General features: G+C 37.6%; 2 protein-coding genes and 1 non-coding gene across 6 annotated transcripts in view; 2 read left to right on the top strand and 1 right to left on the bottom strand.

Moving 5' to 3' along the window:
* Positions 1 to 24,480, bottom strand: part of CFAP54 (cilia and flagella associated protein 54) — a 288,803-nt gene that overhangs the window by 166,121 nt on the left and 98,202 nt on the right. For all 4 annotated transcript variants that reach the window (XM_042947439.1, XM_042947441.1, XM_042947440.1 and 1 more), the window contains 7 exons: positions 21,751 to 21,898; positions 19,206 to 19,361; positions 14,415 to 14,537; positions 5,538 to 5,666; positions 3,756 to 3,870; positions 1,922 to 2,011; positions 1,265 to 1,391 (listed from right to left, as the gene is read on the bottom strand). In XM_042947439.1, the coding sequence (XP_042803373.1) occupies positions 1,265 to 1,391; positions 1,922 to 2,011; positions 3,756 to 3,870; positions 5,538 to 5,666; positions 14,415 to 14,537; positions 19,206 to 19,361; positions 21,751 to 21,898 (888 nt within the window). The remainder of the gene's footprint in view (positions 1 to 1,264; positions 1,392 to 1,921; positions 2,012 to 3,755; positions 3,871 to 5,537; positions 5,667 to 14,414; positions 14,538 to 19,205; positions 19,362 to 21,750; positions 21,899 to 24,480) is intronic.
* Positions 20,433 to 20,938, top strand: LOC122224962 (40S ribosomal protein S24-like). Its single transcript, XM_042947443.1, has one exon. The coding sequence runs from the start codon at positions 20,509 to 20,511 to the stop codon at positions 20,929 to 20,931; it is 423 nt and encodes a 140-aa protein (XP_042803377.1). The 5' UTR covers positions 20,433 to 20,508; the 3' UTR covers positions 20,932 to 20,938.
* On the top strand, positions 21,018 to 21,102 carry TRNAQ-UUG. Its single transcript has one exon. It is a non-coding gene; the product is annotated as a tRNA-Gln (tRNA).

Raw genomic sequence — 24,480 nt, 5'->3', positions numbered from 1 at the left:
AGAGAGAGAGAGAGCACACATAAGTGGGGGAAAGGGACAGAGAAAGAGAGAGAATCTTATTAGGCTCCACACTCAGCGAAGAGCCCCCAACATGGGGCTCAATCCCACGATCCTGGGATCATGACCTGAGCTGAAATCAAGGGTCAGACTGAAATCAAGGGTCAGATGCTCAACTGACTGAGCCACACTGGTGCCCTGAATTATTCTCTAAAATATTACTGGTACAATTGATAAGCTGGGGTGGGGGGGGGGGGGGTGGGTGGAGAACCTGAAGTTTAATCTAAATCCCCACACCAAAATAAATTCCACATGGATTAAAAGATTAAATATAAAGCATGAAACCATAAAATTGGAAGAAAACACAGCTGCACATTTTTCTGTTGCAGAAAATCTCTTTTGTGCAAAACTATGTTAAGCATATGAACATAAAAAGAAAATAGGTATTACTATCCAGGTAGAAATCAAAGTTTTGCATCTGTTCCTCCTCTATATTCCCTGAGTTGGAGAAGAACATCCTAAAACATCTGCTCAGACTTGAAAATTGAAATCATTATGAACTTAGTCACACTGTTCGATCTCCAACCTTGAGTCTTTTGTTACACCACTGGTCAATGATTCTAAGCCACTCACTCTGTTTTCCTCTTTCAAAATATCTACTATTCTTAGGTTGGACCCCCACAATCAGCCCTCCAAATTTCACCATACACCAAGTGTCTTATGATTCTCTTTGGTATTAACAATGTTATTTGTGGCTTCCAAACTTCTAATTTCAGCTCTGATTTTTTTTTTAAATTTAATAGAACTTTCTGACTAATTCTCTGAATACCGTAACCTGTGAAATTTAATGAAAGCAATTTCCTCCTTTATCACTTGAAAATATGAAGCACATAAATTCCAAGCTTTTTTTTCTAATAAATGAAGTACCTGTTTTAGGAAGAATGTTTTTCTACATGTTTTTCTGAGAATGTTTCCCTTTTGCTGCCATGTTTTAAATAGACCTCATGTTATTGATGCTTCTTTTTACTAAAATGAGAGACAGATCAATGCATAATGGTGAAAGGGAAGACCAGTTGTTGGAAGAAAATGTTTAGTTATTTATCTATTTACACACACAGACATAAATCCTTACTGTCTCCTAAGTGGCTGTTTACCCCACACTACGTGCATACTCCACCATCTTTTCCATCCACTTTATATATCTTAAAATGACAATGTTACCTATCTTTTAAAGCTTTAAATATTATAAAATATATACGACAAATACCTTTTTAAGAAGTCATAAACAGGATTTGTTATCTCCACCATAAGATGAAATTTTTCATCGTTCATACATTTTAGCATAACTTGTGTAAAGAATTCTAGGAATCTAGGTCTCTGCTTAAATTTCATAACTGTGAAAACAAAGAAATGTATAGCAGTAAATGTGTCAAGAACTCCTGTCTTTCCAAGATTAAATAATCCTTTATGGTCTATATTTCATTTGTTTTCCAAATATCTCAGTGTTGAAAACTAGTTCATAAAAGTTGCCTCTAATGTCAGACAAGTTGGGGGGAAAAGTGCTAATTATCAAAATTACTAGTTATCCTAATTTTTATTCTCTCTCACTCTGAGCTAAGCAATAATGTTGCTATTTCTTCATAGCTGGACTTGACAATCACTCACATTTTTCAATTACCTAATACTCATAGGCTTCATAATATCACTCACTACCAAAATAAGTCACCATCAAAGTTCTGTCTTTCCAGATTTTAAATCATATTACTTGACAACCAATAGTTATTTTGTGTTATTCTAAACAGGTAAGAACTCAAAACCTTCTGTCTAGAAAAGTGAGATCTTTCAGACAACAACAAAATCCACACAATAAATGATCTTCAATAGAAAATCGAGTGAACAGCACATATACGTTTAGGTCACCTACCTTCTTTCACAGCACCTTTGACCGACCAGTTTAAAACAATAGGGTAAAGAAATACAGGGTCCTCTGTTCCTGAGAGTTCAGTTGTAACATCTAAGGTTTAAAAAATTAGTAAGTTGTAGGTTCTGTTTAACGTGAATAACCAAAAATGAAAATTCTTTGGAAGAATGTTCAAGCATTCATTCTAAATTATGTGCTTTCAAAATATCAACTACATCATTATATTTGGGGGCATTAAAAACTTCAGTGATCTTAGTTATTTTCCTTTCATTTTTCCCCCTAAAAGCCAAGGAGATCACCACCAAAGAGGTGAAGAGTTTCTAAGGCTTGAGTCTCTCATATTCAATGGCTGTCATATTACCAGCAAACCCCAGACTCAGAAACATACCAATTATGTTAACTTTATTTTTACACAATTACTTTTAAAAGACCGTAAAATATAGAATAATGAACAGCACAGCCACTGGAGCAAGGCTGCCTGGGTTCAAATTCTAACACCAACAATTTTTAGTTATGAGACCTTGTTAAGTTACTCATCTTCTCTGTGCCTCAGGTTCTTTACCTTTAAAATGAGCATAAGAGTAGCTCCCTCATATGGTTGTTATATAAGGACCATATGAGTTTCAATATGTATAAAACACTTAAAATACTTCCTGGCACACAGAAAGTACTGTACAAAACTATTATTTTATGATTATTTTGTTATTAAATCTGTTGTTTAGCTAGTAACATTACATTGTGCTTCTTAGTAAAATGTTTTTACTGACAAAATGAAAATAATTCACATCTCTAAAACACTTCGCATTTTAAAGAATTATATTCTTATAACGAGACAATTACAGCTTTCCCAAAGCTAGGTTTACTGGTTGTGTGAATAATAGAGCATTGGGTTCAATTCATTAATTCAACTCAAAACAGACTTTGAAGAGAGAGAGAGAGAGAGATATCCAGGTCAGGGAATTCTGATCCCAGATAGAACTGAGGCACACTAAGAGAGGTGAGGTCAGGACACAGAATTCTGCAAGTAGTCAGTTCCAGAAAGGCTGAGGGGCCAAAAGTAGAACCTCCTACTTGAGGAAAATGTGGAGAGAAAAGGTACTCTCTTATTCTTCCAGAAGGTTTGAAGTACCTGCTAAAAAGCAGGTGATAATATTTATCATCACTAGAAACTAAATCAATTTCTTAAGCAGATTTCCAAACTGCAAACTCCAAAATTCTAATCACTGTATGCACAGTGGTCCATTTTGAAATTCCTATTTGGCACAATGACCTAAAACTAAACCACTCTTTCACTTGAGCAGACTGTGGTTCAAATCACTCACTCATTAACACACTTCACGCTATCCTTTTATTTCTCTTACATTTCTGCCTTTGAAAGAGTAGTGATTCTCAATTTTGCGCTCCCCTCGCCAATACACTTGGCAACATTTGCCTCCCAGTTGATTGTCAAAGCAGGGAAGATGATGTGCCAAGCATCTAGGTAGAGGACAGGGATGCCGCTCATCATCCTAGGGTACTCCACAGCAAAGAATTAGCTGACCCAAATCGACAAGAATGTCGAGGCTGAGAAACCCTGCTTTAGAATCAAAAATAAGCCAGCTATGTAATCCTAAATAAATCACTTAATCTTCATGAACCACATCAGAAAAAAAGCAGTTAGCAATCCATTATTAACACAGTATTTTTAGGATTAATGAAATAATGTAAAAGCACCTTAAAGGATTTATTTACCAAATGCTAATCTCATCTTAATCCTTTTAACAAAATAGTTTCTTATTTAAAAAAAAAAAAACATAATGCCAAGTAGAAGTATACAGAAAGAAAAAAAAATGACTACATTGCTTCGTCAGTTTGAGTAGGTGGGTCTCCAACAAGGCCAGCTGTTCATTTATTTTTTCAGGTAATAATATCTGCTGTGGCTTCTTAGGCTTGTAAGACTTCTTGGAAGAACCCTAAAAACATTGGTTAAGTGTCAGAACGTACTTCAACATGTTTCAACAATTGTCACTTTCAAGTAATAATCTTTAAATTATGATTTCATACTTTCACGCCTGGTGGATAAAAACTACAATCTACATGGTTAAGTGATATAAATGAATAATTAATAATAACAGTCATTTCATCCCAACTAAATGACAAACACAATACTCAGTATTTTATGGAGATTGGCCAAAATATTTCTTCTCTTCCCCTCTCCCTTCTTTCCAGTAACTTCTACAACCCAAAACCCCAACTAGCACCATCCCTTCAACCTATACACACTTTTCTGAAAGCAGCTGAGGGTAGAGCTCTAAAAAATCCTCAAAAGAAAACTCCCATCTTGCCCTCAGAAATGTATTCCTTTTTCCCTTTTCTTCTTTCCTTTCTTTTTTCCCAGAGGAGCTTCTTTACAACTAAGCTAATTGCCTTTGCTGCTTTGCCTTTCATTGAAACATAACAAGATCTGCAATTAGTGGATTAAGTATTAGTGGATCTGTGCTCAGTCTCCCCACCATGTTTCCAACAGTCTGAGCCTGAGAACTGAAGTGTTAATGTCTCCTGTTCTCAAACAAACAAACAAACAAACAACCCTCCCAAGCCCCTACAGGCTTAAAGCATCCTTGAGGGGCTATAACAATTTCTGACTCTTATAAATTAGGCGTTAGCTTCTCAGTCCCTACAGTCTTAGAAAGAAGTATCACAACATTCCACTGGGCTTGGGGCTCCGTGGAAGGACACATGGGGTCCTGCCCTGCAATGATGTGAAGGAATAGGCTCATGAGTCAAGGCCTGGGTGACATAAAGGGCCTGGCAGCTGATGGACTCTGACAGTGAACAACAGTTGGTGGAAAAAACCCTCAAAATGCATCCAGCTTAATCAAAACTCTCTGTAAACAAAATGACCCTTCACCCCCCAAAAAAATATTATGGCTTTAAAAAATTCGTCCAGTAAAACAGTGGTGGTTTTTGAAGCTTTCTGTGGCAAGCACACACTTACTTTGGCATATAATTCATTATATAATAGAGATAGAGATGGGGCCAGTCCAACAGAAACAGAGTCTAGGGTTGACAGTCTCTCTCCCCACCCCAGTCAGTGAATTAGTAGGCTTCAAGTAATTCCTAGTGCTCCTCAGAAATGAAGCAACATTTCAAAATTTGATCTATAAAAACACATAACCGTATGGTTTCAAGAAAAGGCAATACAATGGGAGGCAGATACTAAAAAGTAGTCTTAGACATTAGCAGTTTCATAAAGAAGACAATTTAGGTGACACAATGAGGTTAGGAAAAATCTGTGAACAAACTAAAAAGCTCTGACGGGTATTTACTACATTCGCTGACCCACCCAGAATCATAAAATAAATTTGGGAGAGACTTTACAGGGCTTTTAGTCCCCTGTCCAGCTGGGCATAGGAAGCTCTATCAACACCTGATGGTCAGTACTGGTGAGAGAGGCTCTTCAGTACTCCAGCATGGATGCTTCTAAATAAGGAAACTCTTTGCTATATACCACTTTTTGTTTATATAAATATGACAAATTTGAAACTAGTCAATTTTCTAACACATTTGCTAGTATCACATGACACTTAAAAGACTCAAATAAGTATATGTTTTAAGACAAGAAACAAAAATCAATTACCTCCTCTTGTGTTTCTTCTTGGTCAGTCACACCAAATAGAGATTTGCACCCTGATGTGATGTCTAACATCTTTTTTCCATAATTTATAATCATAACTGCCAGGTCATATTCTTTCCATGAACGCAGAATCTAATTGAAAATATTTATTAATTATAATTAAATATTATTAATTACCCCTTGTCTATTTTCAAGTGTCATCCACCATCTTTCATAAACTCAAAAGTCCCATTAATGTTTGGGTCTAAGAATTCCCCTGATTTTGTTAAGGAAACTGGTAATTTACCTCCAGATTCTATTTCCCCACAATTAAAGCTGCACGATTCCACTGCTTTAAATAAAGGACAAAATAACAAGATTATCTCCTCAATAATGAATTTCCCGTATTTCTGGGACATATAGCCATATATGTTTCGGTATAGGAAGTTAACTGTTAAGAAAATATTTCCACTTAACACACCCATGTTAAAACAAAATCATTCTAAAAAGTCCATATAACCACCACCTCCTGTCTTGAGTTGCTTTCTATGTGAAATGGCATAATTACTGACATCAAAATGTCTGGGATGGGGTGATTTAAGAACGGTAAATGATTCATAAGACATTCTAGTGGTGGACTAGACTAGAGACAAGCTGTGTTGGGCAGATTCTCCATGAACCAGAGCTGCAACAGACGCTGCAATCATAAAAAGGGGAGCTGCTCTCATCCACAATTTGTTACTAATTACTATTCTTTGGCCTTCTCTAGCCTGGCCCTTACCTAGTGTAAAGCACTCATCTCCTTGTACTTTAAGCTTATAAAATATTGAGCGAAATATAAATTCTGACACTCCTATGGTTTCAGGCCTTCATGCCTCCCTACCCCTGAGGCATTTCTCAGAACAACTTGCCCACTTTATTTATAAAGCTTCACCTGGTCATGAACATCTGGGCGCTAGCATCAACTCTAGAAAGGTTTCCCTGGCCAGCAGTCTGATTTGCATAGGGGACACATTCATGGTGAACCCCATAAGGCCATTCTCCAAGAGTATAAATAAGCTTGTAGGAATTTGTTAGATGTAGGTGTATTCTGTCAAGCTGAGTAACTTAGTATTTATTTAAGATAAGTAACAACTGCTACTTCCCATACAGTGAAAGGATATATACACGGGTGGTTGCATAAATCTGATAATACCTACCTGATCCAAGGTGCTAAGAAATAGAAATACTTCGTGGGACCCGGCAATAGCGTTAAATTAATGCTGACCATGGAACTGAGTGTGGGAAGGAAAACGGTGAAATAAATCTTGAAAAGGTCGATGGGGTTAGGTCAATCGGGGCTTTAAATGCCAGGCAAAACAGTCCAGTGTCATTATAAAATTGATATCAGAGGGAGTATGTTGTATTAGAAAGCAGAAATGAGCTGATGTTTGCTCTCCATTCAACTTTGCTCTCTGATGTAGTTGGAGGCTTAGAACTAGAAAGGACTGTGTCGTCTTGTCCCCTTATCTTCATATGACAGTACAAAATGATAAATGATAATGAATTTTTCCAATCAAAAGGGAACTAGAGAACCAATTCTACTTAACACACCAAATGGTGAACAGAAATAAAAAGACTATGCCAGATGTTTAGCATAATAAGTTTTAAACAATGCAAACATAATGGAACATGTAACAGGACTTGTCTCAGAAAGTGGCACTTCATTTGGAATTCTGGCAACTTTTAGAAAAAATACTGCTGCTTAAAGAAGAAAGATTGAGTCATCTGAACAGATTACCAATGTTTTAAGCAGAACAGAGAAAGGACACAGAGCCATTAGACTAATTGGACTTTCCACGTCATAATAGAAAATCCATACAAAAAATGTGTTTATAAAAAAATGAACACCTGAAATCTGGGACTCAAGGCTAGGCCAGGGTTCTGGGGTTACCGTCAGGCTGGAGGAGGCTTCCGAAAGGACAATTCTCAGCATATCAATTTGGGACAGAAGCAGCTCTGATATCAAAATCGTCACATGAATATACATTTTACTTTTTACAGATGTCCAAAATACATTCAGGGTCATTTCTATAATAATATCACTTGGATCTCAATGTGATTCTTCAAGTTGTGGGGGAAAGCTAGTGGAGTTGTGGATGGCAAGTAAGGAATCGCAGGGCCAGTCCCAAGCTGCTGTGTGCTATGGGAAAAAAATCACACAAGGCTGAGAGAGGAGACATGTGAATTCAAGGACTTCAACATGCACTAGGCCCCAAATGCTGGTCTTTTGTTCTAGGTCAGTACTCTCTGCAATAATCCACAGAAGCTGCTGCAAAACCTCCCATTCTTCTCAATCTTGGAAACCCACCCTTACTCCTTACTTCCTTACTCTCAGCAAATGACCTTGCTTCCTTTTCACAGAGGAAATGTAGGGAAACTAGCTTATCTCCTGTCCAGAAACCTATCTACACACTCACCTGTAACTCCAGCCATCCTACTCTCCTGTTAGTGGAGAGAGGTCAATCTCCCATCCAGACTAACCCCTCCCACCTGTGCTAGGACTCACCACCTCCTGCCTTCTCAGGGATCTTGCTCCTATATCCTCATCCTTTCCCTCTCCTGGCTCCTCTCCTTTAATGGTCAAATGTGGAATGCCTGGATAAGCAGAATTGGTTTGTTGGTTGGTTGGTTGGTGTTTTGTTTTGTTTTGTTTTGTTTTGTTTTGAGAGAGAGAGAGAGAGAGAGAGATTGAATCTTAAGCAGGCTTCAAGCCCAACATAGAGCCCAATTCAGGGCTCTGTCTCAGGACTGTGAAATCAAGACCTGAGCCAAAATCAAGCATTGGATGCCTAGCTGAGCTACCCAGGCACCCCTGGTGGGTTGGTTTTTAGCAGGAGAAGTTGCTATTGGCAACTTGCAACCTACAAGCTGCGTTGGAATAGTTTCTTTGTTCTGGAAGAAACATTGCAGTAGCTGCTATTAGTTATTTAAATGCAAAGTGAGTAGTTGTCCAGTACCCTGGAAAGAGAGTATAACCTGGCGTTCTTTTATTTGAAAAACACATTCCTCTCCTGGAAATACTTACTGATGGACAAATCTGGGGGGCAGGCAGTGGCGGACGCCAAGCAGAGAAAATATTCCAAAGAAAAGTAACCTTGGAAGATATACTTTTAGTCCAGCATAACACTAATTAATGTGTGTATAATTGTAACATTAGAAATGGAAAGGGGCACTTTGGATTATGTGGGACTCCTGCTTTCTCACTGGTTACACCACATGATAATGGCAGCACTGATAGCACCAGAGAGATTCTCAAGGTTGAGGTTGGGAATGACAAAACAGCTGTGGACCAATCAACTCTCCTCTTCTTCCTCTTGACTAATGGAAGCAGGATAGGCCCCTTGGATTTAGTGCACTCTTAAATAATTCTCTTCCCTTCTCGCTCTACACACTGTCCCCAGACGATATCATTTATTTATATTGTTCGTTTTAGTCCATATATTAATGATGGCTTTGTCCTTATACATATTTGGCCTCTCTTGAACTCCAAGACGGTAGTTCCAATTATATAATATACACCTCTCTGGATATCCTATTAGCCCCAAAAGTCAATATATTCAAAACTCAGTATCTTTTCTCTCTTTCCCATACAAAATTACTCCCTCTCCAGAGTCCAACAAATAGTATCCACTCAACTGCTGAGTCCAGATAGCTGGATTACTGTTGACTCTCCCGTCTTTCCCTTGTATCCCCACATACTCAGTAGTTTTACAGGTTGTCAACTCTATCTCATAAATAACTCTTAAATCCTTTCAATTCTATCTCCCACTTTTTCACACTATAGTAGCCTCCCCTCTTAAGCATGGGGGATATGTTCCAAGACCCTAGTGGATGCTTGAAACCTCAGATAGCACCAATCCTGATATACATGTTTTTTTTTTTAATACATATGTGCCTATGATAAAGTTTAATTTATAAGTTAGTCAGAGTAATAACAACTATAATAATAAAACAGAACGTTTATAACAGTATACTGTAATAAAAGCCATGTGAGCAGAGTCTCTCTCAAAATATCTTGTACTGTGCTCACCCTTCCCCTTGTGATGATGGGACATGATAAAATGCCTATGTGATGAGATGAAGTGAGGTGGATGACGCAGGCACCACAACACAGCATTAGGCTACCGCTGACCTTCTGACAACGCATCAGATGGAGGCCCATCTGCTTCCCGATGCAGTTGACCGTGGGTATGTGAAACCGTGGAAAGCAAAACTGCAGATAAGGGGAGACTGCCATAGTTCAGTTTATCATCTCTCACCCTCTAACTCCCTCCCTGCTTCAGGTCTTATCCCACTCTACTAGCTGTTGTGCCACCAGAATAATTTCTCTTTTCTAAAATGCAAATTTCATGATGTCATTTCCAGGTTTAAAACCCTTGAATGGCTCTTCTCTGACCTCATTAGAGGGCCATTCATCATCTGGTACCTGTTCACTACTCCACTTTTCAAGGTGACTGAAACACATCCTTCATAATTAAAAATAAATCTGATTCTTCTTTTCCCAAACTTTAAAATTATTTCATATTTTCCCATTGATTACTCTATGAGGCAATGTTAATAATCCTGTATCTGTCAAATATTTTTTTAATATTTGCCTTTAAGCCTTGTTAATAGTGTCTTGCCATAAAAAAAAATTCTTTTAATTATCATGTAATCTGTTTATCTATCTTTTCCTGTGTACCTTTTAAATTATATGCCCTTTTGAGAAAGGTCTCCTCTGACTTCAAGGCCATACAAATATCCATCTGGACTTTATTTTGTTTATAGTTTGAGGTAGAGCTCTGGCTTTGTTTATTTACAGATGAATAGTCAGTTATACCAACACCTTTTATTAAATAAAATATTTTAATAAATTATCATTTTCCCAATAAATCCAAATGCCACCTTTGTCATATATTAAGTTCTTCTGTAGACCTGGGACTGGCTATTCCTGGACTCTTCTATTCTTCTGAACTATTTGCCTATTACTTTGTTAACACCATTTTTTATTGAAGTGGCCTTATAATAAGTCTTAGTATGTATTGAGAACTTTAAGTTATTCTAATCAGTTTCAGAGAAACCCCATTGGGATTCTGATTAGATCTGTGTTATATTTAAATATTATTTTAGGAAGGATTTATATTTCTATGACATTAAGTCTTCATATTCAGGAACCTGGAGTGGCCGGCCATATGTTCAGATCTTATTTTGTGCCCTTCAGTAGATTTCACAGTTCTTTTATTTGGGTCTTTTAGCACTCTGTTAGGTTTAAAATATTGTATTTTTGCTCCAAGTTTTTATTTAAATTCCAGTTAACATACAGTGTAATATTAGTTTCAGGTGTACAACTTAGTGATTCCTCACTTACATACAACACCTGGTGTTCATCACAACAAGTGCCCCCTTAATCCCCATCACCTATTTAACCCACCCTGGCTCACCTCCCCTCCATCAACCCTCAGTTTGTTCTCTATCGTTAAGAGTGTGTTTCTTGGTTTGCCTTTTTCTCCCTGCTATATTCATCTGTTTTGTTTCTTAAATTCCACATGAGTGAAATCATATGGTATTTGTCTTAAAATATTGTATATTATAAAGTGGTATATTTTCTTCTCTCCATTTCTAACCAGTTACTGACAGTATAAAAATATCAGTTTGAAAGCATCTCACAATCATTTTATAAATTCTTTTTTCGATTGTAATAATGTTTACTAGATTCTCATGAGTTTTGGAGACCTGTAACAATTACAGATTAATTTATACTTGTTTTAAAATTTTTTTTAATGTTTATTTATTTTTGAGAGAGAGAGAGTGAGAGAGCTTGAGCAGGGGGAGAGGCAGAGACAGAGAGGGAGACACAGAATCTGAAACTGGCTCCAGGTTGTGAGCTGTCAGCACACAGCCCGATGTGGGACTAGAACTCACAAACCAGGAGATCATGACCTGAGCTGAAGTCCGACACTTAACCGACTGAGCCACCCAGGTGCCCCAGTTTTTTAATATCATAAAATTTTTCATATCGTTATCTATTGCATTAGAGAATCTCTACAAATAATGAATCACACTATTAAGAGTCAGCATCTCCTATACCTGATTTTTAAGGAGACGTTTTATGAGTGTTTCTTACAATTATAAACACTTGAATCTGACTTAAAAAATTTTTTTAATGTTTATTTATTCTTGAGGGAGAGACAGCCAGAGCGAGAATGGGGTAGAGAGAGAGGGAGGGCAGAGAGAGAGGGAGACACAGAATCCAAAACAGGTTCCAGGCTCTGAGCTGTCAGCACAGACCCTGAGGCGGGGCTCGAACTCACGAGCCATGAGATCACACGAGCCATGAGATCATGACCCGAGCTGAAGTCAGATGCTTACCTGACTGAGTACCCAGGCACCCCACTTGAATCTGACTTTTTAGCTCATCTGGCCATCTCTGTCATCTGAGTTCATTAACACTTAGTAAAGTAATTAATACACTTGATTGTATTCCTTCTATCTTAAATACTATCTCTTTTTCTTTCTTAGTTTTGCTGAATTAGCCATTCTTCCTGCCTGTTATTCCTCTGTTCATTTTTCCTTCCTGTCAATTTACAAGTCTTACTGTGCTTTATAGTTTTGCACCTAGCTACATTTTCTGAGACATCTATTTATTTATTTTTTATTTTATCTATTTATTTATTTATGAGAGATAAAGAGGAAGGGAGCAAGAGGGAAAGGCAGAGGGAGAGAGAGAATCTTAAGCAGGCTCCATGCCAAGCGTGGAGCCCCGTGCAGGGCTTGATCTCATGACCATGAGATCATGATCTGAACTGAAATCAAGAGTCAGACACTTAACCCACTGAGCCACCCAGGCGGCCCTCCTGAGTCATTTTTAAATATATAGTCTATTAAGAGAAACTAATAATTTTATAGTATATGTATTTTTTATACTGTATGTATTTTTTTTTTTAATTTTTTTTTCAACGTTTTTTATTTATTTTTGGGACAGAGAGAGACAGAGCATGAACAGGGGAGGGGCAGAGAGAGAGGGAGACACAGAATCAGAAACAGGCTCCAGGCTCCGAGCCATCAGCCCAGAGCCTGACGCGGGGCTCGAACTCACGGACCGCGAGATCGTGACCTGGCTGAAGTCGGACGCTTAACCGACTGCGCCACCCAGGCGCCCCTGTATGTATTTTTTTAAAACACACAACATGCACCAAGAATCTCTACCTGCTCTCCTCTCCTTGACCCCAAACAAAATAAAAGTTTAAGTTCTAGGTTACTAATAAGTTTTTTCTTTCAAAGATAACATTTCTATTTCAAGAATCCCTACTTAGCATTTATATTACAAAATCCACATCATATCATTATTACCTATTTAATTTTAATAATACATATATTGCAAGGTTCATTGCTCCCATTTTTCCTCCCCTTTTTGTCTTTCCCTGTCTTGGGATTTCTCTTCTGAACCACTTGTCATTTGATGGAGTATCTCCTCAAGTGTTTTCCCCAGATAAGTACATGGGCAGAATATTTTTAAATGCCTGCACTTCCGAAAATGTTTATTTTGCCCATACAAATGAATGCTATCTTTCCTGGCTATTAGTTTTGGACCTTGGTCTTCTCCCCTCAGGATTCTACAAATGTTGCTCCGGTATTTTAGCTTCTGCTGCTGCTGATAAAAAAGTTTGAAGCTAACGGATTGTCTTTCCGTTGCAAATAACCTGTTCTTTGGGTCTCAAAACTACGATTGTTCTTTATATCTGGACTTCAAGAATCTCCCCACCAAGTGTCAACACATATGCTCCTACATTAATCCTGCCTGGGACTTAGGGAGCCTATTCTCTATTTTTTAATTTTCTACCTCCAGAACTCCTTTTATTTCATGTTAGGACTTCTGGGTCTGCCTTCTGAATTTATCTCTGCATAATTCCATTCTATGCAGTCAGGTATTTCTTGAGCTTCCAGATTTGACTCAAGAAATACCAGTAACCACAATCTTCATCTGTTCAATTTTTTTAATCAAATATTTTTTGTTCCGTTACAAAAGATCTTTTGTTGTTGTTGTTTTGTTTTGACCATTTAATTGCTTTTCACCACCTTGCAGATTTTCTTTCTTTCTTTTTTTTTTTCCAAGTTACCTCTGGTATTTTCCAATATAGTGAGAGTAAAAACCACAATTAATCTGGTGTTTGTCCTGCCCCTTGGAGTTCTGAGTCTTCTTAAGTGAGTTATTATTTTTCTCTTCCTGCTAATGACTATCCTCCCTCAGTATCTACACAAACAAGATTACAGAAGCGTCTCCAGCAGTGGTAAACCATTGGGTGATGGAAAGAATATGACGTTCTGCTCCTGAGGTCAGAAAAACAAATCATGACTTCTTTGCTAAGGTAAAGGTAAAAGTCTTTCTGTTTCAAGACCCTCACTGAAGCAAACTTAAAGTGATGGATCAAATCAGCCCACCAAGGCAGTATTCTTCCAGATCCCTGACCAAATCACAAAAATCCTGTGAAAACCATATAAAATATGCAGGCACAGATAAGGCCCTTCTTTGAAGAATTTCACTGGATTGAGACAACTGAAGCCTTTGAAGAAACACACAATGTGGGCCTCTGAGCCAAGCAATGAAGATAAATAAGCCTACCTCTTGGTCTCTGATTTCTTGGCTCTTTCTTGCTTCCAAGGTGAATGAGGTCCCATAAAATTGTGCTCTTTTCCACCCTTTCCCCTGGCCTAAGAGACACCCTCCGGGCTTTACCAACTGACCCACTCAGGCAACTTTTGAGCTAAAATGCTTTGTAGGTTTTATTTTTTAAAGTATTTTTAAAAGTTAATTAAAAGTAGCTTTCTAAATCATCGCTATTCCTAAGTTTTATGATATGAGGCAAAGAATAAGATAAATACCTTTGTTATGTAGAAGACACAACAAGCTATCATGTGTTGTACGCTTTCAAAACTTGCAAAATGTTTCTTTGAGTGGACAATGTTTGGTAGTCCCTGCAAAACCACCACACACTTTATCAAGATCTAAAAAATAGAAGCAGAAGAGTTTCTGTTGACAAATAGCCTCACCCATTACAAAATGTCCTATTCAAGTCACGCAAGTTTTAAGCCATCAAGTCTTATTATTCTCAATAATTATCAATGAATTGCTTCTCATGTATAAAAGAATGTACTCTGAGATAAAATTAATATATTCAATTTCAGATGAGTCTCTCATCTAAAGTAACTTGAAAACTAGTATAGAGGATAAAATAAGTATTCAGCAATTACAAAACAAAGCACATTTTGACAAGTGCCATAAAAATTATCGGCAGAATATTACATATACAAGACACTGAAAACACACCCACACTTAGGAGGACCTTAAAAAAACATATAGAGAAGGAGGTACCATATTAAATACAAAGTGATACGAGGTACTTGAAATAATAGTTTCTTTTAAAATTAAAACCAAGCATTCATATACCAAGAAATCTATCCATATCAGCATTTACTTCCTAGTCTCCTTACTTCATATTATATGATCCTGAATTTGGTCAAGAGCTAGACAATTAAGTTTAGTTTTCAATACTGTTGCCCTGTTCTGAGCAACATTACTGTCAGAAAAGTAGAGCTGAGATTGCATCAATCTATTAATCATCCAGATTATCAAAGGACAAATTAACATATGGATATTGGTCTTTTGTGAGCACACTAATTGCTTCAAGCCACCATTCTAACAATATTATTAGTATTGTTACTATACACCTATGAGTATTTTTTAATGCTTCTTTAATTCCTCCCCATCATCACCTGCCTCCACCCTACTATACCATATCCCCAAATCATGTTAGCAACCTAGTAATTTTGTAGTTTTCTCCAGGATCTTATAATCATATACATACACCTAAATACATAAACATACATAGAGGGAGGGTTAATGTTATGTTATAAAATGGGATGTATAAACACTTGTTTGAACTGTGCATTTCTCCTTCATCCATGTCTTATGAAAAATTCCTCCAAGTCTACAGGTATAGCTCAAATTCATTATTGCCAATGGCTGCACAATATGATTTAGTGTGGAACAACCATCATTTATTCAGCCATTTCCAGAATCTCCATGTTGCACACTTTCACAGCTGATGTTTTACAATCTGGTATACTGGCCATCTCCTACTACTACACTGCCTCTTTGTCTTTAGCTCTTTTTTTAATTTTTTCAGTGTTAATTTATTTTTGAGAGACAGAGAGAGACAGTGTGAGTGGGAGAGGGGCAGAGAGAGAAAGAGAGACAGAATCCAAAGCAGGCTCCAGGCTCTGAGCTCTCAGCACAGAGTCTGATGTGGAGTTCGAACCTACGAACTGTGAGATCATGACCCAAGCCAAAGTCGGACGCTTAACTGACTGAGCCACCCATGTGCCCCTGTCTCCAGCTTTTTTGCTATCACCCAAATGGCCATAATAAACACCCTTGTAAATGCTCAGTTGCCAATATGAGTGGCAACTGAGATACCAGCTTTGATGGTACCTAGTGAGGATGAAGCACCATCTTCTAGGGCAAAGTATACGCTCTAAATCAAGGACAGTTACATGGCACTATGTCCCCAGTAGGTGGAACACATGGATCTGGGAACCAAGGATCAGAACCAGGAGCAGCATCTTACTAACTGGGGATTTTATTCTATGGGATAAATTACTAATAGAGGGGTTGCTGTGTCAAGTATATTTATTTTTAATTTTAATTAAAATTAGATTTAGTTTAACGACAATTAAGATTGTTTTACCAAACTCCAAAGCCTACAACAATTCACATTTCCCCCATCAATGAATGAGAGTGCCTTTGCCCCACACCCTGACCAGGAAGAGGAGTTACAGATCTTTGCAATTCTGTCAACAGTATTACATTAGTCATTTAATGTACATTTCTTGGGATATTCAGAGTTTGAGCATCTTTTCACGTTTCTTGGCCACTTGGATTTGCTCTCCTGTAAACTGCCTATTCATGCCCTGTGGCCATTCTTTTACTAAGTGATTGTCAATTTGTAAGACTTTTTGTTATATATACTTATCCTTGTCAGGGTTGGACACTTTTTCCAAATCTATAAATTTTCTACTATCTTTGTTATGATCCCTTTTGTCACACATAGGCTGCCACAAATATAGTCAATATTTCTTATCTTTCTTGTTATTTCTAAGAGTTTCGTGTTTATTTTACATTTAAATCTTTAGTACATCTGGACTTTTTATATATGGTACAATATAGGTGTCAAACTCTATTTTCTTTCAGATGAATATCCATCCATATCAGATGAATAAATGGTTCACTACCATTGACCAAAAATATCCATTCTCTTCTGACTGAATTGGAATGCCAATTCTGCCATATATTATATTCTCACACATATTGAGGTCTATTTCTAGAATCTCCTCTCTGTTTCACTCACTTTTCTATTCCAAACAATACAATTTAATTAGAAACTCCTTTCTTTTAAAAAAATTTTTATTTTACATTTATTTATTTTTTAAACTATTTCTTTAATGTTTATTTATTTTTGAGAGAGAGAGAAAGAGACACAGCACAAGCAGGGGAGGGGCAGAGAGAGAGGGAGCCACAGAATCCGAAGCAGGCTCCAAGCTCCGAGCTGTCAGCACAGAGCCTGACGCAGGGCTCAAACCCACGAACTGTGAGATCATGACCGGAGCCGAAGTCGGATGCCCAACCGACTGAGCCACCCAGGCGCCCCTAGAAATTCCTTTCTTAAGGCTTTTCCTCAGAGCTATAACCTCTTCTCTGAGCTATAGCTAAAGGCATTCTAAATCAGTGGGATGCTACAGGATGACAGTGGATTATCTTGAACTCAACCAATTGAGCACCAGTTGCAGCTGCTGGCCCCAGTGTGGCATCCTTGCTAGAGGACAGTAAAAGCCATGCATTGTCATGGCTAATATTTTCTTTTCTATCCTGTGAGGAAGAAGTACCAGAAAAAGTTCCCATTCATACTGGGAAGACAAAAGTATATATTTAGCATCTTGCCCCAGGGCAATGGTAACTCTCCCACCCTCTGACGTATTTTATGAAAGGACCTGAACACTCTGGACATTTCTCAAAACAAAACATGGGACCAGTACATCAATAACACTTAAAAAAAAATGTTAATTGGACATAAAAAGCAAGAAAAGGCAAGTACATTAAAGACCCTGATAAGATACATGCCTTCCAGAGGGTAGGAATAAACCTGATGAAGATTCAGGAAACTGCCACATTAATGAAATATCTCGGGTGTGCTGAAACAAACTCTCTACCCCAGAATAGGTCTGACATCTGGCATCTCTCTCCTCTAAGAAGAAAGGACAATGCCTTTGGGTTTGGAAGAAAGCATATTCCACACTTGAGAATACTGCTTTACATTCAATCTACAAATGACATGGAAGGCTGCCAACTATGAGTTGAGATTTTGGATTTTAGAAGCAGATCTCCCAAGCAGCTGAGCTTAAGGGAATACGGGAGAAGGAGCATGTCTATGTTCCAGTATAGCCATTCCAAGGCAAATATTTGTTAAATTACTTAAGCCCTCTGGTTAGTTTTCTCCATGGTGAATTAAAAATTTTTATGCTTTGCATGAGATCACTCACATCTTCTTGGTTCTCAAAATCTGAGTTGATGATGATGATGATAATGATGACAACAATGATGATGATGAAAACTTTCTATAAGTATCTGCAGTAAAACCTTACCTCTCTCATTACTTCCCTGTGGTAGGCAGAATTCTAAAACAGTCCACAAGATGTGGACTCCCTGGTGTACAAGCTCTGTTATAATCCTTTCTCCTTACATGTGGGTAGGACCTGTGAATGTGATAAGATCTTCTCTGTCATGACTACATTATGTTATATAAGACTTCATGAATATTATAGAAACTCTCCTGATGGTCTTGAGGAAGCAGACTGCCATGTTATGGAGAAGACCATGTGGCAGGGAACTGGCGGTGAGCTTTCAGGAGCTAAGGACCTCCTATCATACAAGCACAAGGAAATAAATTCTCTCAACAACCAGTGAGCTTGGAAAAGGCTCCAGAGCCTCAGGTGAGATCACAGCTATGGCCAACACCTTGATTTCAGCCTGAAGAGACCCTGAGCAGAAGACCCAACCAACCCATTTCCAGCCTCCTGTCCCACAGAAACTATGAGATAGATTCACTATGGTGATTTGTTAGGAAGAATAAACAACTAATATAACCCCTTCACCCAGCTCTCACTTATTCTTTTTCCATAAATTCCAGTTTCTCCATCACCAAGACACCCAAGTAATTTTTCTTGGGTCATTCGCCAATTTTTTCCCCAGATGATGGCTTTAAAAATATGTTTTTGAATAAGTATTGCTGCTTCTAACATTACAAAAGCATACAAATTGAAATGACTTAAAAAATCTAGAAAAACAGATTGCCAGTATTTAAACATGGACAGCAATGGGGCTGAATGTTTTCAGAGAAACACATTTGAGCCTTTATGTTTTATTTATGTCTGTTTGCCCAGATATAATTTAAATTATTAAAATGTTTTTCAGTTAACTCATGAAATTTCATAACACTTGTCTTTGACCTATTTGTACATTATGAGAGATACATTGTTTTTCATTTTCCAAAATGCATTGTTGAATTGCCTTTGTAAAAAAAATCCTTATTTTTAAGGGGGTGGGGTGAATATGCTTACCTGTACAACAGGTACCAAAACAACATTGTGGTAGATTATAGGAGCAAGGAGGCCATAACACTGAGTCACAGCTTGAAGGGCATAACTGGAATCATTTAGGTAGTTGCTAAGGTCCAATGCCACTAATATTCTCTCACATTCAATTAATCTAGCAATCTGTAAAGAAACAGGTATTGTTACCGGAAAGGAACATCAGGTGCTTAATTAATGTGCCTCTAAGGAGAAGAAAGGGTAGGAAATGTGATCCTGCTGGTTTAACAACACATTGGTATGTTGAAATGCTGGTATGAAGAAAATCTAAACTCAAGAACAACTCTAATTTCCCAATAATGCTACATATGGATAATACCATCTTAGAATTAAACTTCAGAATATTTTGTAAACAATAGAAATACCACTAGTAATGAAAAAGGAACTAATCTTTTTTAATTGGTAAAATAAAAATGTGGCTATATTTTAATGTTAGAAAAAATCTAGCTTTTTCAAAACATAAATTATAACAAATAATAATTAAAATATTATATCTCTGTAATATTGTCCCTCACTTGATTAACAGTCCCATTGTCTTTCTGGATTTGTGAAAAAAAAAATGATGAATCTTCAATAGACCAAACTAATCTTCTATTATACTTGTGCTACTTAAATAAAAATGGTAGTGAAATAGAAAGTTAGGCTTTTGTGATTAAATGTTACTTAAAAATAATAAGAATCTTATCTTACTTTTCCTTTCCCTTTCCTGGAGGAAGATTTCATTATTTTTCTATATATACCTATAAAATAACATACACAGAAAACTGGCATTGAGAAATTTCCATAGAGTAAGTTATTACTAGAATGGTAGTCTAGCATTCTGGAATTCATTGATTGAAGTACTTAAAGCCTGCCTTAATTTTCAGACTGGATGCTGAAAGAAGAAACTAAGGGCAACACATAAAGAACAGGATGATGGTTATGAGTGGTTGGGCTCTGTAAGACCATGAACTTTCCCTGGACAAAAGCGTCATTTTTTTTCATTTTTGGATCCATAGACACTGGCATGGTCTCATGTAACAATTTATTGGTTGATTAACTAATGAATAAATGCAAGGGTAGGAAAAAGCAACTGTGAAAAGCAAACACACAGGAAAAGCCTCTATGTAGCTAAAGTGAGTAAAGAAGGAAAGAGGGAGAGGGACAAAGAGTGACACTCAATCTAGAATGGAAAAAAATAGCAAAGGATTGTTATTAAAAGCAAGAGCATTATAAGATTGCAAAGGTACACACAGAAATGCTGATAACCACCCTGAGAATCCATCAGTAGAATATGGGTCACATTCCTGTCTCTGTACAGGAATGCAATATTAAAATTAAAAAGAATTTGGTATGGAAACAAACGGTCATTGATGTTCTTCACCCCAGAAAGGCAACAGTACCTGAGATAGAAATTCAGGAAAAACAAGCCAAAATGGACAAGATCACACCAGATGCTATCTTTGTATTTGGATTCAGAACCCATTTTGGTGGTGGCGAGACAACTGGCTTAAGCATAATTTATTGTTCCTTGGATGATGCACAGAAAAATGAACCCAGGCATAGACTTGCAAGACATGGCCTGTATGAGAAGAAACAGACCTCCAGAAAACAGGGAAAGGACCATAAGAACAGAATAAAGAAGTCAGGAGAACTGCAGAAGCCAAGGTTGGTGCAAGCAACAAGTGAGCCAGATATTGGACAACAGAAGGAATAAAGGTTCCACAGTGACTTTATCTGTGGTGATTGTGCAGATTTTTCATGAGAGGATTAATAAACTAAGAACCTAAAAAAATAAGGGGTGCCTGGCTGGCTCAGTCGGTTAAGCGTCTGACTTTGGCTCAGGTTGTGATCTCACAGTTTGTGGGTTCGAGCCCCACATCAGGCTCTGTGCTGACAGCTCAGAGCCTGGAGCCTGATTCGGATTCTGTGTCTCCCTCTCTCTCTGCCCCTCTCCAGCTCACACTCTGTCTTTCTCTCTCTCTCAAAAATAAATAAACATTAAAAAAATTTTTTTTAAAAAAAGAACTTAAAAAATAAGAATTTGGTAAATTGATATGTACCTGCATGAAAACATGTATAAGATAAATTATTAAAAATGTTAAGTAGGCAAATTATGGAATAGCAAGTAGATTGTGAAGGCATTTTTGTAAAAAGTTTTTTTTAAATAATAATTTGCCTATGCATATTTTTATAAATCAGATATCATAAAAAAAACAGAGAAAACAAACTCATAATATTTTTAGGAGTAATAAAATTACAATAGATTTCACTTTATACCTTATCATTTTTTGAATATTTGAAATTTATACTACTTTTACAGAGACAAAAAAGATCAATTGAAAAGAAGAAAAATATATATGAACTCGGGCCTATGAAACCTATTTGGAATATCAAATAAACATGCACAATCATAAAATGATCTCTCAGTCTATCCACAAATCAGGATACACAATCCCGAAAGAACATGAACTTGAAACATCAAGAAACAAATAAAGGGAAATTGGCACATTTTCAGTCCCTTTAATTCACTTACTTGTTGAGAGGGGAAAATCTCATTGCCTTTAATATTATCACAGAAAAGATTTTCTTCTTTAATTTTAATGTCACTTGTTACAAAAATATTTCTAAGAAAAAGGTATAAGAGGATTGAAGAAGTCTCTGCCAAAATATCTGAATGTAATCTGCAAAAGGAAGTAAACGCTGTCACAGGCATAAACATAAAATGATCGTGTAAACATGCATTTTTAGATTGATAGGTTCTTAATATCTACACAATAACAGCAAAAATTTGTGGAACAACTTCTCTCATACAGCTGTTTAAAATTAAAGACTATGTTTAACAACAAGTTCACAGCTAAGAAAATTAAGGTGCTGACATATATCAGATACAAATAAAAATAAATATTGGCAAAATTTTCTGGTTTTATTATGTAAACTTCTTTTCTGTCAATATAATGAAATCACTATAGACCTTCAGAAGCATAATATTTCAATTAATAAAGTTTCTGAAAATAAGGGTCATTTATAGCAAAATCAGCCATGGGTAAAGAGAAAAGGAGAAAGATTGAGGCAGGGAGAAAAGGAAGCAAGGAGGCAGAGTCTTAATAACTCTTGGATTATTTCTAATTATCTTTCCTAAATTGCAGTCAACAGTGCCAAACATTGGCAAAACTGTGAAATCTGCAGTCTTCGACTTTGTTTCCAATATTCCCTTCCTTGTTCTCAGCCTTACTTGGTGACGAACCCTCCCTTCTAAGTTTCAGGTCCCTCCTCCCTCCCCACCCTCTATCTCTAAAAAACAGGAAAGGATCTGACATCAGTAATTCATACTTGAAGATGATCTGGTTTACCACCATGTTAAATGCTGAAATTATATTTGCTAGGAGAATTTTAGTTCTTCCGTTCCTGCAACCCACACTGAACTCTTTCTTTGTCCACATGACATGTGCAATGCGTCCAGGCTATTGCCTCCTCCTGGTTCTGTCTCCTTCCCTATCCAGCTCAGACCTCTCTAACACTTTAGATTCTACACCCCTTTTTTTATGCCATAATCAGTGTGCCTGACCTTGCATAGACCAATTTTTCTGGTAACCTCTGATAACCTCTGGTTATCCTTAATGTCTCCTTGTTCATATTCCTGAGAGCAGATGTTCTAAACCCCCTGTTCTCCACCCCATGAGCTCCTATACCCTCCAGGCTCTACCACCATGATGTCATTATCGTGTGGATTTGCTTGTATCCTGTTTCTCCCCCTGCACTGTCTCTGCTTCCTCCACTCTTCAACATGTTTTCCTTAAGCCTGCCTTCCCCCTCATTGTTCTGCCATTGTCCTCTTCTCTTTACACCAACTTCACATCAGTGATCTTAGCTAATTACAATTCTCCATTTCCATTTACTTCTTACCCAACTGCAAAAGGTTTCTGGCCCATCACACCACAAAACTAGCTGTCTTGAACTCATCAACGGCCTCCTAATTGCCAATTCTAAAAGTCACCTCTTGGGGCACCCGGGCAGCTCAGTTGGTTCAACATCTGACTCTTGATTTTGGCTCAGTTCATGATCCCAGGGTTGTAGGATTGAGCCCTGTGTCGCTGAGCATGAAGCCTGCTTAAGATTCTCTATTTCCCTCTGCCCCTCTCCCCAGCTCGCTCTCTCTCTCTCTCTCTCTCTCAAAATATAGGGGGGAAAGCTTCCTTAGTTTTTATTCTATCCAACTTCTCCGTAGCATTTCTTTTTGAACAACTCCTCTGCCTGACCTTGCACTAGCATTTAACACTGCTGACCAGTCCCTCCCGGGTCTCACTTTCCTTGACAATGTACTTTTCCAGAGTTTCACCTCCTGGACTGTTCCTTTTTGTCAAAAAAGTTCTGACAGTTGGGTTTTCTTAATGTATTTATTTTTGTAATGTAAGGGTCTGCCTTAAGCTTTGATTGCCAAAGCATCCACTTCAAAGAGGCATCCACTTCAAAGATGGCTATCTCGAATAAATACATTGCCAGTCACACAACTAGCTAAAGAGCCAGGCCACCTCCCTCACTGAGGCTCCTCTGTTTTAGAAATCTTAGTGGATTTTGATAAATGACAATTTGGGCCACTGTTTTTTCTCCTCCCTTGTTTTAAATTCCCACTCTTACTTTTTAAATTCAACAACAAAGAGTGAGCCTGTGAAACCCTAGGCACCCACCCTGGACCTCAATAAAAGCAGAACCCCAGGCCCATGCTGGCTCTCTCTCTCTCTTCACCTATGAACTTGCTGTGGGGCCCCAACTATGCCATGCAATTTCCAGATCCTGTAAGTAATAAACCTCTGTTTTTTTTCAAACTTTCTGGATGTTTATTGCTGAAGGGTGCCTCACAATCATAATAAGAACCATAAAGGCTGGTTCAGATACAACACTGATTACTGGTAGGCTGAGACTAGCACAAACTATTTTCAGTATCCTTCCTTGGTTCCATTTCCTGCTTCAGCCTCTTAAACGTAAGTAATGCCCAGCATTTAATTCCAGCTTCTATCTTTTCTGCTAAACAGTTAGTCCCTGGGAGATAGCACTCATTGTCAAAATTTCAATGATGACCTCATGGACAATTTCTCAATCTATCTCTAGCCTTGACCTCTCTCCTGAGTGTCAGCACTAAATATTCAACTACCTGCTGGGCATCTCATATCCACAAAAGCATCCTGTTGGAAAACTAAACTCAAAATACTTCCTATCGAATTCATTATCTCCTCCAAAGACTCATCCCACCTCTCTCATTCCCCTA

The sequence above is a fragment of the Panthera leo genome, chromosome B4, assembly GCF_018350215.1.
Source record: "Panthera leo isolate Ple1 chromosome B4, P.leo_Ple1_pat1.1, whole genome shotgun sequence".
NCBI lineage: Eukaryota > Metazoa > Chordata > Mammalia > Carnivora > Felidae > Panthera > Panthera leo.
Note: the sequence above shows the minus strand (reverse complement) of the source record. Positions and strands in the feature narration are given on the sequence as shown.

Excerpts from the sequence above, each read along its gene's own strand:
- LOC122224962 (XM_042947443.1), top strand. The coding sequence starts at position 20,509 with ATGGGTCACATTCCTGTCTCTGTACAGGAATGCAATATTAAAATTAAA.